The 19,153-nt window shown below is 35.3% G+C and overlaps 1 protein-coding gene across 1 annotated transcript in view; it reads right to left on the reverse strand.

Moving 5' to 3' along the window:
- The window catches only part of SLC9A9 (solute carrier family 9 member A9), a 507,404-nt gene that overhangs the window by 243,492 nt on the left and 244,759 nt on the right, over positions 1-19,153 (reverse strand). The window contains exon 9 of the mRNA XM_016165975.2: positions 390-478. Coding sequence (XP_016021461.2) covers positions 390-478 — 89 coding nt within the window. The remainder of the gene's footprint in view (positions 1-389; positions 479-19,153) is intronic.

Consider the following 19,153-nt stretch of genomic DNA (forward strand, 5'->3'; position numbering starts at 1 on the left):
AATACCCAATTAAAGACCAAACATTGTTTCCTTATTCTTCTTCATTTCCTTCCCTCTATATAACTACCCAATCTCACTTGCTTTATAATGCTTTTAGAAGTAAGTGACTGTGAATTATTACTGGCTGTGGGCCTTACATCTTCAAGACTGACAACTACATTCCACATTTCTCAGGAGAGTGAGGCTAGTAAAACTATATTTTTGCTTACCAAGAGAACTGTTCATGGTTATCCTGGAGGAAAAAAATGTATAAATATCCAACCTATAACGAAGCTTTAAGCTTACTTTCTTTCTTTACTAATGAAATTCTTTTTGAGTGTACTTCCAGCATTGATACATAATCATTACACTGAGAAAAGAGATAAAGCCTATAGTGAATTTTCTTTTACCTGTTTAGTCCTCATTTTGGAATCCAGTGACAGATTGTTGTAGGTATAATGTGCCTGTGTGACTCCACAGAAGAGAACAGCGACTATCCCTGAAATTCAAAAACATACCAGTCAAAACCAATTTTCATTCCCATCTAAGTCAAAGGGTAGGGATATGCCAGCTAGAAGGAGATGAACTTGGTGACAGTAGAGTTAAAACAGCTAATAACTACTATGATAATGAAGCCAGAGTAAACCTTGCTTTAGACATGGGTCTGGCAGGATTAAATCTAAAGAAAAAAACAAAGAAAAGTATTAAAAAGTAGATTCTTCCTGAGAATAAATGATCCCCTGGTCATGAGTTAGGAAAGTTGTACTTGGGAAAACATGAACAAAAGACTGAAGACTCTGGACATCTCTGCCAGTGGCAACTACTTCACTGCATTTTATACGAAATGCTGGCATATTTGCTCAGACATTCACTTTCCATTGGGTACCTTGAGGAATCTGAAGAAGTTCCTGTCTTACCATAATTTAGCATTAAAAACCATGAGTCACAAACATGAGAAATCTACAGCGTTTATTGTCCTTGCCAATGTCCCTACTTGCCAAGTGAGAAAGAGAGAGAGGTAGGTCCTTGTGTGTCCCTGTTATATTCACCTTTAAATCTCACATGAAGCTACACATACACTAGATGCTTTCTGGGGACAGAGGAGTAGCAGCCATAGGAAAAATTTTTCCCCAGGTTCTGTTATTCTGTATGTTATTGAGCCAGGGCTGAGGTGGGGAAGTTGGGGGGGGGGGAGTACATTCTATTTTGGATTAAATATTCTGTTAATTATGGGAAATTGGGCATAGAGGAGGGCTTTGAGAAAAATATAAGATGTAAGTATTCCTCAACTCAGACCAAGGGGATTGAATTGAATTTTAAGCAGCAGAAACTTTTCAAATAAAAACACTTATAAATTAAATGCTAATGATTCTTAAGAGTACAGAGATATGTGAACTGAATACTGACATTTCAAATGAATCTGCAATAAAGAATTTTAAATCACCTAGCATATTCTTTTATGTAGACTGTATGTCTCTCTCTTTCTTTCTCTCTCTCTCATATATATATATATATATATATATATATATATATATATATAATCCAAAGCCGACCCCCAATATATATATATTTGTTATATATTTGGGGGTCGGCTTTGGATAAAATATTGCTAAGACATATTTACCTAATAGAAGTGCCTAGTCATTTACATTACTTATTTCCTTTACATATTGTGCTTCAAAAATTTAAGGAAAAGAATAAAAACAACCAGAAAATTTGCCAAGAAATATATAGTCAATAAGCATTTTTATAGATTTTTGGGTAACATTTCAGTTTCTTAGGTTCTTTTCAGAAAGTCTAAGAAAAAATTCTTGTAAAATATTATATATTACTCTTTGCAGAATTTGTATTAAAAAAAAAACAACTGATACTAGGCAAAGCTTTTAGGGTACTGAGGCTTTCTAAGTACTCTGAGGTATTAGGATTGCCATCCATGTTGTTTCACTATTCAATACTTTTCTTTCTTTATTTAAAAATGTAAGCTATCATCTCTGCTGATTCTGTAGTTTGTTGGAGATTTTTCTGGGTGAGGTTTAAGTGACCCTCACCTGTAGTGGAAATGTTTTGACCTATATTGATCTGGGGAAAAGTAGCAAATAAAAAAGATGAGAGCATACGTGCATAGTGCATAAATGCATTCTGAGGACAAGAAGAAGAGCCAAATGTGTTCCATAAGAGAGGGAGGGACTAAGATTGGCTGAACTCCTACTGTGGGTCAAGATTGCACTAGTTTTATGTACTTCATTTTATTTATTGCATTGATCTATTATCTCACACCAGGGTTAGCATGATTAGATTAACCAGGTCTTCCAATTGTCTTCCCTTTCTCAGTAATAGCATTTCCATTTCTCCTGCTGCTCAAGGCCAAAACTGAGATCACCCTTTACTTCTCCTCTCTCTGTACATCAGCGATGTTGTTGGCTTGCCCTTCAAAGCTTACCCTGAAACCAACAACTTCTCAACATCTCCTACCCTAACACTTCTTTCCAAGCCACCATAAATTTTTTTTGTATAAATTACAGCTATAGAGTCATAATTTGCTTCCCCCCCATTTCCCTTTTTGGCCCCCCCATGGCCTATATCTTCCACCAGCAATAGTAGTTATTTTAAGAAAAATTCAGATGATTTATCTGATGATATGCTCCGAATTTGTTAATAAAACTCTATAATTGAAAGGCCCTGTAGGATCTGGTCCTGCCCTTTTCTCCCCTTCCCATGGTGTCTGACCTCATCTCCTATCATACTCTCCCTTTGGGAATTTCTGGCTCCCAGTGTTCAGAAAGCACTTCTCTAGATATCCACACGGCTCCCTCCTTCCCCTAAGATGTTACATTATCAGACAGGCCTTTTCTATTCATCCTATAAAAGTGATACCTCTCATCATTTCTATTTGCCTATCTCACTTTATTTTTTTCATATTATTTACTGACATTTAATATTTTATTTATTTATTTATTTTGTTATTATTATTAATATTTCAAGTATACAATACATTGGTTAGACATTTATATAGTTTATAAAATGATACCCCTAATTACTCTTTTCCTCCTCTAGCTCTTCATGTAGCCATTACATTAATACTAACTGCATCCCCTATGCCATGCTACCTATCCCTGTGACCATCTATCAACTAATAATCCTTCACTCCATTCTACCAGCTCCCCAACCCCCCTCCGTTTTGGCCATCCCCAGATTGTCCTCTATATTTGTGATTCTGTTTTCCATTAGTTTGTTCTTTTTGTTTCTTTCCCCCCTCATCTTTATTGAAATACAATAAACAATTAGTTGCTTGTATTTACATTGTACAATCCAATGAGTTTTTTTTCAATTATAGTTAGCATACAATAATATACCAGTTTTAATTGTATAGCATAGTGATCAGATATCCACATTCCTTGCAAAGTGATTGCCCCACTAAATCTAGTACTCCTTTTCCCCTTATATATTTATTACATTATTAACTGTCTTCCCCATGTTACATGCTATATGTCCATGTCTATTCTACAAGCATCCATTTGTACCTCTTAATCCCTTTGCTTGTTTTTTGTTTCCTCAACCTAGCCCCCCCCCCCCAGAATCCCTTTAAATATTCTCTGTATCTATATGAATTATTTTCACTTTTGTTGTTGTTGTTGTTGTTGTTGATGATTTTGTTCTTTAGATACCACATGTACGTGAAATAATGTAATATTTATCTTTCTCTATCCAACCCAATTTATTCAGCACAATACCTTCTAGGTTCATCAAGGCAGTAATTTTTTTCAACCCATTCCTTTTAGTCTGTGTTGACACCTAACATTTTATATATTTATGTGATTATTTTCTGCCTTCCTATGCTACAATGGAAAGTTCATTGAGTGCAGAGGGATTCACTGGTCCTTAAACCTTAGAGCAATGTCTGTCACATGGTAGACACTCAGCAAGTATTTGTTGAATAAATAAATGAACATTTCTATTTCCATGTAACAAGTAAAAACTAAAGTAATTGACTCAAGGTCACTTTGAAAGTGGCAGAGCTGAGATTCAAATTTTACAAACTCCCCATGCTTTTCTGACTACATTAGACCATCTATAAATGTGTTAAGGTAATCTTAAGCCATCTAAAAATATTATTTCTGATATCCCAGGGAAATAGAGATTTAATGATGAAGATGACACATCTGAGTTGGCTGGGCATCTTGTTTGAGAATATTTTCTTTGGTAGCTCCATTAATTTTCATTTTCTTGCCTCCATTAGAACACCAACAGGTAGTTTTCTGTTAATATATATTTTTTTAAGTTCTATATGGATATGACACAAAAGCAACGATGAAGAGGGTGCCTATGTGCCCAGAGGCCTGATGTTGTAGTTAAAATAAAACAACTAAGTTGATTTGATCCTTAATGCTAACATAATCATAACTCTATACTTTGGTAATTAATTGTCTCAAACAAATTAAAATAATTATTATGAATTTTACAAGACAAACATATTTTGAAAATGTCTCATCCAAATACATCTATTGTCTGTCAAATTCTCTGCAATCTAAACAGATTCAAGGTTAACAGTTTTATACCTTACAAAAGTTCATTTTAGCTGTCATTTTTTTACATATCTATGCCTGCTAGTATGAGTTGCCAGTGTTATTTGGAGCCCTAAACAATGATCTTACAGATTCTCATGTATTCTTTGGGTCAGTCAGCAAACTATAGTGTCTCAGCTCCAAATCCCTCTTGGGTTTGCTCTGTAATCCTAGGTCTGGAATTCTGCAGACCACATCTTTCTTTGCCAGAAGCTGTTGTGCTCTGCCGGTGTGGAGCCCCAGAAGGAAGCTGGAATACAGGAGGGGAGAAAAGGCCTTGCTCTTCCCTGTTTTGTTGCTGTACTTGTCAGCTGCAGCCCAGCAATTGTTCTTCACCATAGCTTTGGAAGTTAGTTCCAGCCTCATTTTTTTTTTTTCTCCTGCACTTCCAGAACAGCCTTATGGGATGCTCTTAGAGAAAGCTGCAGCAGCTAGGCAGTGTGCTCAGAGGTCTGGGTCCCGCTCAGTGTCTCTCTCTTAGGAGCTTCCAGATTCTCTTCCTATTGCTCTTTCAGTCTCAGGAGTCACACACTTGCTTCCTGCAAATGCTACCACTTAGTTGCCTCAGAGTCCCCTATATAGTTTTTCAGCTCTCTATCACCTATATACCCAATTTCCTGCATTAAATTCTGTCAACAGCCAGACAGTTATTCTTTTTCTGACTGAATCTTGACCAGTACTCTCCTGAGGGTCCCTTCTTATTCTAAGCCTTGATAATTTTCTGAAACGACTGACAGTTCGTCATGTAGAAATAAGATACAACATGTATCCTCCTGTTATAAATGGAATGATGAGAGATGCTAATGGCAGCTGAGATGCCATGTCAAGTTCCAGAGGACCAGACTCAGTCTTATTTGAATTCTACTTATGGCTGAAGATGGTAATTTTAAAAAGTGAGGGGAAGGGAAAAAATGGCATAGATGATAGAGGCTCTGTTCATTCCTGTGGCGACCAAATCAAAGTTGTGATGGAAATAAGGAGCAGCAGCAAGTAAAAATCACCTGGGATCTAGATGAACAAGCCATACAATTAGGGAGAAGTCCAAGAAATCGCCCTACAACGGCAGAAGGTATGACAGGGTGAGGATGGGGGCTGCCCAATCTCAAACGGCTAAGTGAGACGGAGGCTGTGGCAGATGTTTCTTGTAGGGGCTGTGTCCCTGAGTGGATTTTCATGGGGATGAACCTGTTTTCTCTGAGCACCAGTGCCTATTAGGCAGGCAGGGGGCACCAGGGACTTACAGGAAGACATTGTCATAGTGAGGACCAAGGCGAGAAGCACTCTGTACAGAAGTACTGGTGGAATTCATTGTTCCCTGTTGAGCCCTCCCCTCTACCAGTGTGCAGACACAGAGCTGCCATAGCCCTGACATCATCAAACTGGATAACATACGTTGTTCAGTCCAGAGTATTTCCTGAAACCTCACACCTCCCCCAACTTGTGGCCTCACTCAAGCCATATCCAGATATATCCTCAGTGAATCAGGTGCTCCTTGCTGAGCAGCACCTAGACTCACACTGGAGGCAGCTGGCCTTGGTTTCTGGTGTGACCTTTTGAGGCAACTATAAGGACAGCATCTGTAGATTGCTTGCTAAATCTTAACAGGTGGCTCCAGAGGAGTAGAGGCTTGGGCTAAGTTTGGCCTATAGCTGAACCCCTCTCAGGACTGTACCATTGGACACCTACTTCACAAATCCACACTAATATGACCAGGAGACTTAGGAGCTTTCTTTGGACATAGAAACAGACATGGAAAGGTAGTCAAAATGGGAAAACAAAGAAGCAGAAACCATACAACAGAACAGAACAGAGATCCAGATATAATGGGGTCAAGTATTCTAACAGATGCAGAGTTTAAAACATTGGTTATAAAGATGCTCAATGAACTTTTGGGAAGTATAAATAAATTCAATGAGAACTTAACAAAGAGATAGAAAAACATAAAAGTGGAAATGGAAATTATAAAAGGGAACCAATCTGAAATGAAGAATACATTATCTGAGATGAGAAGTATATTAAAAGAAATAAACGAAGTGAATAAAGAAGAGGATCAAATGCCCTATCTAGAGGATGGGAAAGCCAAGGATACAAAAGCAGAATGGCAAGAGATGAGATGCCAAGACTATAAAAATAATTTAAGGAGCATATGGGACACTATTAAGGGTCCAAATATCCTTATGATCCACTGAAGAAAATCAAGATGTTGAACAGCTGTTTGAAGAAATAATGATGGAAAATTTCCCTAACCTGGTGAAAGAAATAGACATAAAACCTCAGGAAGCTCAGAGAATTTCAAAAATCAGGGATGCAAAGAGGCCCACACCAAGACACATCATAACTAAAATGCCAAAGGATAAATACAAAGAAAGAATATTAAAAGTAGCAAGAGAAAAACAGACACTTATTTATAAAGGAATGCCCACAAGACTGGCAGCTGATTTCTCCAAAGAAACTATGTAGGACAGAAGGGCTTGGCACAAAATATTCAACAGGATGAAGACCCAGGATCTACAACCAAGAATACTTTATCCAGCAAAGCTATCATTTAGAGTTGAGGACAGATAAAGACTTCCCAGACAAAAATAAACTAAAGGACTTTATCACCACCAAGCTGGTATTACAGGAAATGTTGGAGGGACTTCTTTAAGAAGAAAAAACATGTATCAGAAACAGGAATAAAGAATGGTAACAACTACATTCCTATCAATAAGTACCTTAAATGGAAAAGAATTAAGTGCTCCAACCTAAAGATAGAGTGGCTGAATGGACAAGAAAACAAGATCCCTGCATATGCTGCCTACAAGAGATGCACTTCAGATTAAAAGACACACACAGACTAAAAAGAAGGGGATGGGGAAAGTATTGCTTTGATGGATCTAGAAGTTATTTAAGTCAGACAGAGAAAGATAAACACTATATGATTTCACTTACATGCAGAATCTAAGGAATAAAAAGAACAAACCAGTCAAAAACAGACTCACAAATACAGTTGACAATTTGGTGACAGACAGGGCAAAGGGGTTTGGGGGTCTGGGAAAATGGGGTGAAGAGTTAAAGAAATGCAAACTAGTAGCTGATGGATGGTCATGGGGATGGGGAGCATGGCATAGGGAATGCAGTTAGCATTAATATGTTGGCCAGATGGAGGGTCAGAGGAGGGAGGGAGCAATTGAGGGGATCATTTTACAAACCATTTAGATGTCTAAGCAATGTACTACTGTATGCTTGAAACCAATTAAAATAAATAAATTAAAAATAAAAGGTAAAAAGTGATGTGAGTTTGAGCCACTAGATTGAAACAAGTGGCTTAGGGATAGTAGTAAGTTAGGCTTAGAACTATTAAAAAGGCATAATCTAGATTCTGACGCATGTCTTCTGAGTCCCAATCAGATGATCTTTCCAAAATGTAGTGCTATCCCACAATAGAGTGCCTGCCTTAAAGTGCTAGAAATTCCCATCTGAAAAGTTTTGGTTGAGTGATCATCTGCCAGAGCTGTTGTAGGAAGAATTCTTTACCTAAAATAGAAGTTTGGATATCCTTCAATTCTGTGGGTCTGCAATGTTCTATATGATACTTTATTAATTCACTAGCATTAACATGTCATTTTGTCTTTTTTTTTTTAATTCAGGACAAGGAAATAACACTGGGTCCATTTTCAGTGGAGCAGCCCAATTTTCTGCAAAAATAAAGACAAGATAAACTTGTAGACTTTCCAACATTCTTACAATTTTAGACTTTTCTGAAGTAAAATTTAAAAAATATCATTACTACACCTTCTAATTATAAAAACTTTATGTTTTCAAATAAGCTATGAGGTTTTAAGATAAATTCAGGAAATCTCCTCTGTATAAAATAGGATGTTTCTAAATCTCTAAATCACAAATTTTCAGGTCAAAGGACACTGAAAATGGTGAATTCTGATGTCTGTGTCCAAGTGACAGATGCAAGTCACCTCAGAGATATCTATTCTTTTCTTTTCTCTTCTGTTTCTTGCCTCTTTGTCTTGCTTTTCCTTATCACTCCTGGCTATATTTAATTTAAAGGATATCTTACTGTCTTCCTCATACATTAATAGCTACTTGAACCCACCAGGAAGCACAACTGTGGCCCAAGAATCTGCATTAGGCAAGAGAGATTTCAGAACTCTAATGCCTCTGAAATGTTAATGTACAAGTGAATCACCAGAGAATCATGTTAAAATGCAACTTCTGCTTCAGTAAATTTGTAATGGATCCCAAGATTGTGCATTTTATATTATTGGGGACATCCATGCTACTGGCTCTAGCATCAAACTTTGAGAAGCAAATCTCTGATCAATACTTTGGTTTTAAGTATCAACTTGCTGTTGCGATGGCTTGGCCTTGACTTTTGATAGTTCTAAAAGAGACTTTTGTGTTAATCTTGCCCCTCTAGCATCCTGGGACTATTAGAAAAGAGCTCTAGATGATCAACATATTTTTTATTACCATTTTCCTTGGCTTATAAATGTCTTTTGCCAACTATAAAAATATTCTTAAATTATATTTTTGTGTTTTATTCTCCATATTTTTTTCCATGATTTTATAGAATTGACATGATTCTATGAAATAATTTTGGTTTAAGGGAATAATGATTTGTCAAGGACATTTGAGGAGTTTAAACTTTTGTTCTTTATTTTAAAATGATTTATTTTTAATCCCAGCAATATTAGAATGTGAAAGAAATTAATTACATGGAATAATATTGATTACATATTTTACTATAAAATAGTTCAATAAATTCTTTTCCCCCTGAAAAAAAAAATCAAATGAATCACACCCTTTGATGACAATATTATAAAATTGAAAATTAACAAAAAAAATATAGCTACATAAATGTATCCTTTGGTGATTTTTAACTGTATTTTTCTAAATAAAATTTAATTTGAAGATGAAATCAAGTTTGAAATTTTATCTTACATAAAATAAATAATAATAAATATAGTACATTCTTTATCAAAATGAATGGGATAAAACCAAAAGATTATTCAGAGGAAAGTTTATAGTCTTACATGTATTCTATCAGAAAAAAAAGAAAATAAATGGACTATTTACCTCAAATAAGTAGACAAGATACATAAAAATGGACCCAAAGAATTAAAAATTTAATAAAGAAAAAAATAGCCAAAGAGAACATAAAAAGTAGATTTGCTTAGCAAAATTGAGAGTTGTAAATAGTGTGGTCCATGTCTCTCACACCGGGTCCCTCAGGTCTTCATCCTTCCTAGACCACCATTTTCTGGCCATGGCTACAGGTAGAAAATGGGTGATGTTGGCCAATGGCTTTACCCACTTAACAGTCAATTTTCTCATTTGGATAGTACCTATTTGTCTTACAGATATGTTCTGAGTATTAAGCAATATGATGGATAGTAAATGCTTTATAAATTAAACACTAATGGATGAGTAAATATTAGGTTCTATTGTAATTACTAGAAGTAGATGAAAGGAAGATGACGTGCAAAGAAGGAATTACTTAGAGAAGCTTACTCCAGGAATAAATGCAACATTTCCTATTTGGGGGAAAAAATGCAAGCATGTCTCACATATTCTATGACCTTAATCATTATTTGTTTTCTTCTCTTCCACATTACTCTTGCATTAAAGAAAATCTGGTAAAAATGTGTTCTTCCCTACTAATAATCCAAGCTTAGACAATTCTCAGTAATACTATACTTAAGGTACCAGATTTTTGCAAGTTAACTTGGGATTTCTACTATTCATCCATTCAAATGCTATTTACCTATTGAAGTCATTCAATGAGAAAAGCACAAGTTATGGCTATGAAGACACAAGGATGAATAAATCTAACTCTAGACCTCAAACAGCTTTATGTCTCCTAACAGAGACAACACTTACTCAAAGCAGATAGAATGTAGTAGGTGATAGGAAAATAAGAATCCTGAGAGGAAGTGACTTCTTTTAAACTGGAGAAAGTGGGAGAGAGATAAGGAAAGTTTACCTAAAGGATGAAGAGGCATTTGGGTCTTGGAAGATGAGAAGAGTCTAAAGGTCCACAGTAGAGAATTCAATATGAGAGAAGGAAGAGAGGTAAGAGGCTGTGGAGCATGTATAAGAAACATGCAGTTTACCAGCACACTTTAGATTTTAATCCATTTTAGGGAATAAATTCAAATAGAATTAATAATTACATTTTTAAAATACAAAACTTAATAGAAGAAGCAACTAATATATTCTATGCTCAAAATGGTCAAACTAATTATTATAAGTACAAAAGTATGTATCTTACATGTTATATTAGTCCTAGTATTCATAAATATTAGAAATACAAAACATGTAGTATGCCTATACTATGGGGGCCAATATTACTTTATTTTCTTTCTGAACGGAAGTAAAAATTGATCATTCTGTTTCCATCTCTGTTGAAAAAAGGAGCAGTCATTAAATGTAACTACTATGTTGCATGTCTAACATCTTGAATTCAAGTTGTATTTATTTAAGGTCCTGTGTCAATGATGAAGGGAACCAAATACGTACATCCAGGTCCACAGGGAGTGGAGCATGTTAAAAGATATTCGAGCCCTAAAATAAATAAGGCACCCTAAAAGAAATAAAAAAGTGGCCTACAGAAAATAAAAAAAGTTTCTGACTCATGTATGTACACAAGATTGCCTTTCAGTTGTCTGTGCAGTGAGATTTCAGTGGTAAGCAAGAGCCCTGAAGAGCTGGCTGCAGGGACTCATTTATGCAATTTTGAACAAGAACTAGAAACAACACTTTGTAATACTAGCTAAAAGAGCTATTTGACAAACCACAAAGAGGTACACAGTTAAATTCAAATTAATTGGCAAGCAAAGACATTTAGGAAACAGCATAGGGTGGTCCATAAAAAAAATGTTTCTGCTAGCTAGTAAATTTGTTTCAAAGAAATCGATTTTTAGAGGACCACTGATAACTTTTGGTTAACAGAGTACCACTTAAACTGTTCTTAATTTTCACTTCTGGACCATCTCAGAGAAGTACTACTAAATATTGTGTATGTGTATGTGTGTGTGTATGTGTTTATGTATAAACATATGTTTACATAATCAAGGTTTAATGTGTGGCTGTAAATTATATAAGAAAAAATGTACTACATGGGGAGACCTGGGTCACAGTTCAAACACTTAATTGGTTGGATTACTTGTGAAATTTAAATTGACTCTCCATTGTTTTTTCTTGATGAATGAAATAAGATGGTTTGAATTAGTATTCTTCAAATTGGGGTATATATGAAAACCCACTGAAGGGTGGAAGAAAATATAAGAATTTCATAATTTTTAATTAGAATTTTTGTTTATTTTAAAGTATATAAGTACCTTAGTGGGCCAAACAACACCAAAAATCTATGCTTGTGTGCAGATAGGCGTATGCAAAGTTATTTCATTTAATGTTTTGCCAATAAAGGTCAAGAAACTCTGGCAAACATTGTTCTAGATGGCCTCTGAGCTTAAGTGTCTTTCATGACCTTCCAATCTTAAATACCTGTGACCTGAATGGTTCAGTTTTTACATGTGCTTCAAGGTCTACATATATGGAATTGAAGAATTAAATGGGGCCCCACAGCTTCACGTTGACTTTCTGTCAACCAGATTATCTGGTGTCTTCCTCCTGACCTAGATCTCCTCAAGGACTGGTTCTATGATCTTCTTCTTTGTATTGCCTTCAGTGCCATAACAGTGCCCAGCAGACATTAGGCACTGAAATGCGAGTTTGTCAAGAAATAAATCGCTATTTCAAGAAATACTTACCGGCTTTGAAAAAAGAACACGGGAGAAATTAGTTTTTGATCCTCACATACAAATAGATATTTATCTGGTTAATTAATGGCAGAATCCATTTTCTTCTAATATTTAAATTTTTTTATTCAAGACTACTGTCACCTACAGCCTCTGTTATCAATAACATTATTCAGTAGTTCTTTCCTCATTAAAAGCTGACGAAGCCTTCAGATACAGAAGCTGAAAAATAAATGTCTGCCACACAGAGCATAATTTTGACATTAAATACAGACTTGAGGGGTTTCTAATATTGGAGAATACTGCATTTTTTGAAAGGAAATATTGACTATATCATCAGAACACAGAAAGAGAGCGAGTGAAAAAGCAAAACATGTATCTTGCTCTTAGATTATACTCTGAGAGGTTTTAAGGTTGATGGGTTATTTTTCCATTTATTTTTGATCTAGTAAAAAGAGACATTTCTGGAGAGATGTCAGAAACATGGCAGGGTGAGAGATATCCCCAGATCTCTCCCCTTGAAACAATGGTAAGTCGAACATCTAAAATTCAACAAAAAAACAACCAAACTGCACACCAGCACATCTGACCATGAAATCTGCACAGGTCAGAACCCAGTGTGTCAGGCAGTGGACTGGGAGAAACAAAGAAGCTTCCTGGGCAGTTGGAGCTCCCTATTGGAGGAAGGGAGGGAAGAAGGTGTGGCAAGTTCTCTGAACCACCCTGCGTGGGAGAGCTGTGAGTTCCCCATGACTGGAGGCAGGATGTAGTCATCTGGGCAGAAGGCAGAAAAATGAAGACAGCAGAAAAGCAGAGAAAACAGAGAAACAAAAGTAGCTTTTTACAAGCTGTGGTTTCAAAACCAAGGGTGAGCTGCAGCTGCCAACCCCAACCCAGAGAGCCCCTCCCCCCATGACCTCCAAAACAGAACGCTGCAGAGCCCCAGGAAAATCTGAGTAAACTCTGCCAAAACTGTCACTAACACAGACAGGAACTGAGACTGAGGGTAATGAGCATAATTAAACATCTTTAAGAAAAAAAAAGACATTATTAAGATTTTATGTAAAGCAGAGATCCAAGAGACTTAGACGCCACCTACTGGAAACTAAAAGAAAAACACCTTCTTTGTAACAGGCTAGGGACCATTATATAATAAATCTTGTTTCTGGGGGAAAAAAGCAGAACACACTTCCATTTATGCCCAAGCAGAGAAATAGTCCATTTAACACCATGAACAACCAAGGTGACAAGGCATCTCAGAAAGGAAGAGAAAAATCTCCAGAAAATAAACTTACAGCCATAGAAATATGAAACTTAAATGACAGAGAATTCAAGATGATGCTTCTAAAAAAACTCAATGAGATTCTAAATGAATCATATCAACAATTTCAGGAGCTGAAGAAAAAAAACCAACTAGATGAGCAGAATGAGTTCCTTAGCAAGGAAACTGAAATTCTCAAAAAGAACCAAATAGACCTTCTTGAGATAAAGAACACACGGCAAGAATTGAAAAATGAAATAGCAAGCTTGGGAAATAGAGTTGAGCAAATGGAGGAAAGGATCAGTGATATTGAAGACAGAAATCTAGAAATAAAACAGAAGGAAGAAGAGAGAAACTGAAGAATAAAAAATAATGAAAGAGAAAAACAAGAACTAGCTGATACCAAGGAGAGGAAATCAGAAAAATGGGAATTCTTAAAGGGGGTGAAAGGAGCAGAGATTAGAAAGCATTTTCAGACAAAAAGTTGATGAGAATTTCTCAAATCTGAGGAATGAGCTGGAGCTTGGAATTCAAGAAGTCAACAGAACACCCAATTATCTCAACCCAAAAAGGCATTCGCCAAGACACATTGTATTAAAATGATAAAAAATCAAGACCAAAGATAGAATTCTCAGGGCAGCCAGGGAAAAGAAGAGTGTAAGCTTTAAAGAAAAGTCCATTAGATTATCATCAGACTTCTTGGTGCGAACCTTACGAGCCAGAAAGGAATTAAATCAAATATTTAAATTATTAAGTGAAAGGAACTACCAGCCTAGAATAATGTATCTAGCTAAGCTCTCCTTTATATATGAAGAAGAAATAAAGACCTTTCCAGACATACAAAAATTGAGGGAATTCTCCTCTACGAAGCCTGCATTACAGTAAAGACTGAAAGGGGTTAGCTCACCTAAAACAAAAAGCAAAGCAAAACAAAACAAAATAAATACACAATTGGGAGTAAAGTGACTATCAGGCAAATAGAAGCAGAAGAGTGCAACCCTTACTAAGAACAAGGCATTATAAGCCTAAATAATAAGAGAATAACAAGATAGTAATGAATGTTCAGTATACATAGGAATAAATTGAAATAACAATGACTGAAAAGGGGAAGATTCAAAGATCCAAATTCGCAAAGGGCAATGGAGATAAGGCATATGTAGAAGAAAACAGATGACTGAATATATTTATAACATCCTTTTCAGATTCGTAAGATTCAGAACTAAAGTATATAACATAAAACAAGAAAAACCAGAGGCAAAACCCACAATAACCAAGCAAAATAAAGAAAACAGAAACACAAGGACAAAGAAACAATGGACACAATGAGCTACCAGAAAGTAAAAGATAAAATGGCTATAAGATCTCATATTTCAATAATCACCCTAAATATAAATGGACTGAACTCACCAATAAAAAGTCACAGAGTTGCAGAATGGATCAAAAAACAAAACCTAACAATATACTGCCTCCAGGAGACACATTTCAGTTTTAAAGACTAATATAGATAATGCGAAAGGATGGAAAATGATATTTCAAGCAAATGGCGATCAGAGAAAAGTGGGAGTAGAGGTATTAATATCAGATGAAATAGATTTCAAAATAAAAAGTATAAAGAAAGATATTGAGGGACACTTCATAATGGTAAAGGGAATCATGAACCAAGAAGACATAACATTAGTATCTATGCTCCCAATCAGGGAGTCCCAAATATGTAAAGCAATTACTAACAGAACTAAAGGGTGAAACAGATGAAAACACTGTCATAGTAGGGGACCTAAATACTCCACTGTCAGATATGAACAGATCATCCAAACAGAAAATCAATAAGGAAATAACATCCTTAAATGATACATTCGACCAACTAGACATAACTGACATTTACAGAGCCTTTCATCCCAAAATAGCTGCTTATACTTTCTTCTCCAGTGCATATAGAACATTCTTAAGGATTGACCACATACAGGGGCACGGAAATAGCCTCAACAAATATAAGAGGGTCGAAATCATACTAAACATATTCTCTGATCATAATGCTTTGAAACTAGAGTTCAACTGTAAAAAGACAGTGGAAAGAACTACAAATACATGGAGATTAAACAACATGCTCCTGAAGAATAACTGGGTCAGAGAAGAAATAAAATTAGAGATTTAGAGATACATAAAAACAAATGATAGTATAACATATCAAAACTTTAGGGACATGGCCAAAACTGTCATAAGAGGAAAGTTCATATTAGTACAGGCCTACCTCCAAAAACAAGAATGAGCCCAAATAAACAACCTAATGCTTCATCTTAAAAAAACTAAGAAAAGAAGAACAAATGAAGCCTAATGTCAGTAGAAGGAAAGAAATAATCAAAATTAGAGCAGAAATAATTGAAATTTAAAACAAAAAAAATAGAAAAAAAATGCAACAAAGAGTTGCTTCTTTGAGAAGATTAATAAAATTGACAAGCTCCTGGCTAGATTCAGTAAGAAAAATGAGAAAGGACACAAATAAACAAAATCAAGAATGAAATAGGGGCAATTACGACAGAAACTGCCAAAATACAAAGGATCATAAAGGAATAGTATAAAAAATATATAACACCAAATTTAATAATCTAGAAGAAATGGACCAGTACTTAGGAAAATACAACCTTCCTAGACTGAATCAAAAAGTTCTTGAAAATCTAAAGACCGATCTGCAGTATATAAATTGAAACAATCATCAAAAACCTACGAAAAAGTAGAAGTCCATGACCAGATGGTTTCACCAGTGAATTCTACCATTCAAAGAAGATTTAATACCCATTCTCCTCAGACTCTTCCAGAAAATTGTTGAAGAGGAGGGAATACTTCCCAATTCATTTTATGAGGTCAATATTATCCTGATACCAAAACCTGGTAAAGATAACACAAAAAAAGAAAACTACAGACTGATATCTCTCATGAACATAGATGCAAAAATCCTAAATAAGATACTAGCAAACTGAATACAGCAACATTAAGATTATATGCCGCAATCAAGTGGGCTTCATCCCAGGGCACAGAGATGGTTCAACATATGGAAATCAATTAATGTGATACACCACATAAACAAATTAAAAAATAAGAATCATACGATCTTATCAATAGATGCAGAAAAAGCCTTCAACAAAATACAGCACCCATTTATGATCAAAACACTTAACAAAATCGATATAGAAGGAAAGTACCTTAACATAATAAAGGTCACATATGACAAGCGCTCAGCAATCATTATACTTAATGGTGAAAAGCTAAAAACTTTCCCTTTAAGAGCAGGAACAAAGCAAGGCTGTCCACCATCAACATTGTTATTCCATATAACATTGGAAGTCCTAGCAAGTGCAATCAAACAAGAGAGAGATATAAAAAACAACCAAATAGGAAATGAAGAAGTCAAACTGTCACTATTTGAAGATGACATAATTCTCTATATAGAAAATCCTGAAGCCTCCACAAGAACACTATTAGAAACGATAAGCAAATGCAGTTGTTTTTGGATATAAAATTAATGTTCAAAAATACCTAACATTTCTATACTCTAATAACGAAGTGTCTGAAAAAGAAGTGGAAAAAAATAATTTCTTTTGCAATCACAACAAAAACAATAAAATACCTAGGAATAAATTTAATGAAATGTGTGAAGGACATATATAATGAAATTATAAGACCCTGTTAAAAGAAATCAAAGAAGATATAAAGAAATGGAAAGATGTTCTTGAATTGGAAAAATCGACATAATTAAAATGACCTTAGTACCTAAAGCATTATACAGATTTAATGCAATCCCCATCAAAATCCTATCAGCTTTGTTTAAAGAAATAGAACCAAAAATCATCAGATTTGTATGGAAGCACAAAGACCCTGAATTGACAAAGCAATCCTGAGAAAAAACAATGAGGCTGAAGGCATCACTCTATCTGACTTTAAATTATACTACAAAGCAACAGTAATCAAAACAGTATGGTCTTGGCAGCAAAACAGAAACATGGACCAATGGAACAGAATCGAGAATACAAAAGTAAACCCATTTTATATGGGCAAATAATTTTTGATAAAAAAAGTCAAAAACATATAGTGGAGAAAGGAAAGCCTCTTCAATAAATTGTGCTGGGAAAACTGGAAAGCCACCTGCAAAAGAATGAAACTAGACTGTTATTTATCACCACATACCAAAATTAACTCAAAATGGATTAAGGACCTGAATATAAAAGATGAAACAATAAAATGCATAGAAGAAAAACATAGGAACTAAACCCAAGGACCTTGGACTTAAAGAGGATTTTATGAATTTGACCTCAAAGGCAAGGGAAGTAAAAGCAAATAAATGAATGGGACTACATCAAACTAAAAAGCTTCTGCTCAGCAAAAGAAACCATCGACAAGGTAAAGAGACAACCATCCGAATGGGAAAATATATTTGAAAGCAAGGCCTCTGATATGGGCCTAATGTCTAAAATATACGAAGAACTCATACGACTCAATAACAGTGAAAAAGCAAATGATCCAATCAAAAAATGGGCGGAGAACCTGAACAGATACTTCTCCCTAGAGGACATACAAATGGCCAACAAATATATGAAAAGATGCTCAATGTCACTAGCTATTAGGGAAATCCAAATCAAAACCACAATGAGATACCATCTTACACCTATTAGAATAGCTATAATCAACAGAGCAAGTAATAACAAACATTACGGAGGATGCGGAGAAATAGGAACTCTCATACACTGCTGGTGGGACTGCAAATTGGTGCAGCTACTTTGGAAAACAGTATGGAAGTTCCTCAAAAAACTAAGAATTGATCTACCATATGATCTAGCAATCCCTCTACTGGGTATTTACCCCAAAGACTTGAAAACTCATATCTGAAAATATATTTGCATATCCATGTTTATAGCAGCATTATTCACAGTGGCCAGGAAATGAAAGCAACCAAAGTGTCCTATGATAGGTGATTGGATAAAGAAGCTGTGCTACATATATACAATGGAATATTCCTCAGCCATAAAAAAGAGATGAAATATTGCCATTTACGACAACATTGTTGGACCTCGAGATAATCATACTAAGTGAAATAAGCCAGATAGAAAGCTTTGAAAATAACATGATATCACTTATATGTGGGATATAAACCTAAAAGTAACAAATGAACAGGACAAACAAATAGAGCCTCATGGACGTGGATAATGGATTAGTGGTTACCAGAGGGTGGGATGAAGAAGAAGGGGGGAGGTGGGGAAAAAATTTTAAGTCATTTCTTCGATTAAATAAATTAGTTAATTTAAAAAATAAAAAGAACAGAGAAACATTTCTGACAGGTTTCCCACCATCACCAATGAACATGAAGCTGGAACTGAGATGCCAAGGATTTTACAAAATGGAAAACTCCTTCAGGGAACAGGAAATATCCCAAGTTTATAGAGTACAATTACTGTCTAGTTTACCAATTTGGTAATTCCACAGTTGGCAGATTAATCATGAGTCTGTGGAATGTAAGAGCATCAACATAGAAAACAGCATGTATCTATGTTCTTATTTCTGGTTTCTCCAAAGCAGAGTGGAGGCATGTTTTTAAGAGCTACTTC

The sequence above is a fragment of the Rousettus aegyptiacus genome, unplaced genomic scaffold (assembly GCF_014176215.1).
Source record: "Rousettus aegyptiacus isolate mRouAeg1 unplaced genomic scaffold, mRouAeg1.p scaffold_m13_p_4, whole genome shotgun sequence".
NCBI lineage: Eukaryota > Metazoa > Chordata > Mammalia > Chiroptera > Pteropodidae > Rousettus > Rousettus aegyptiacus.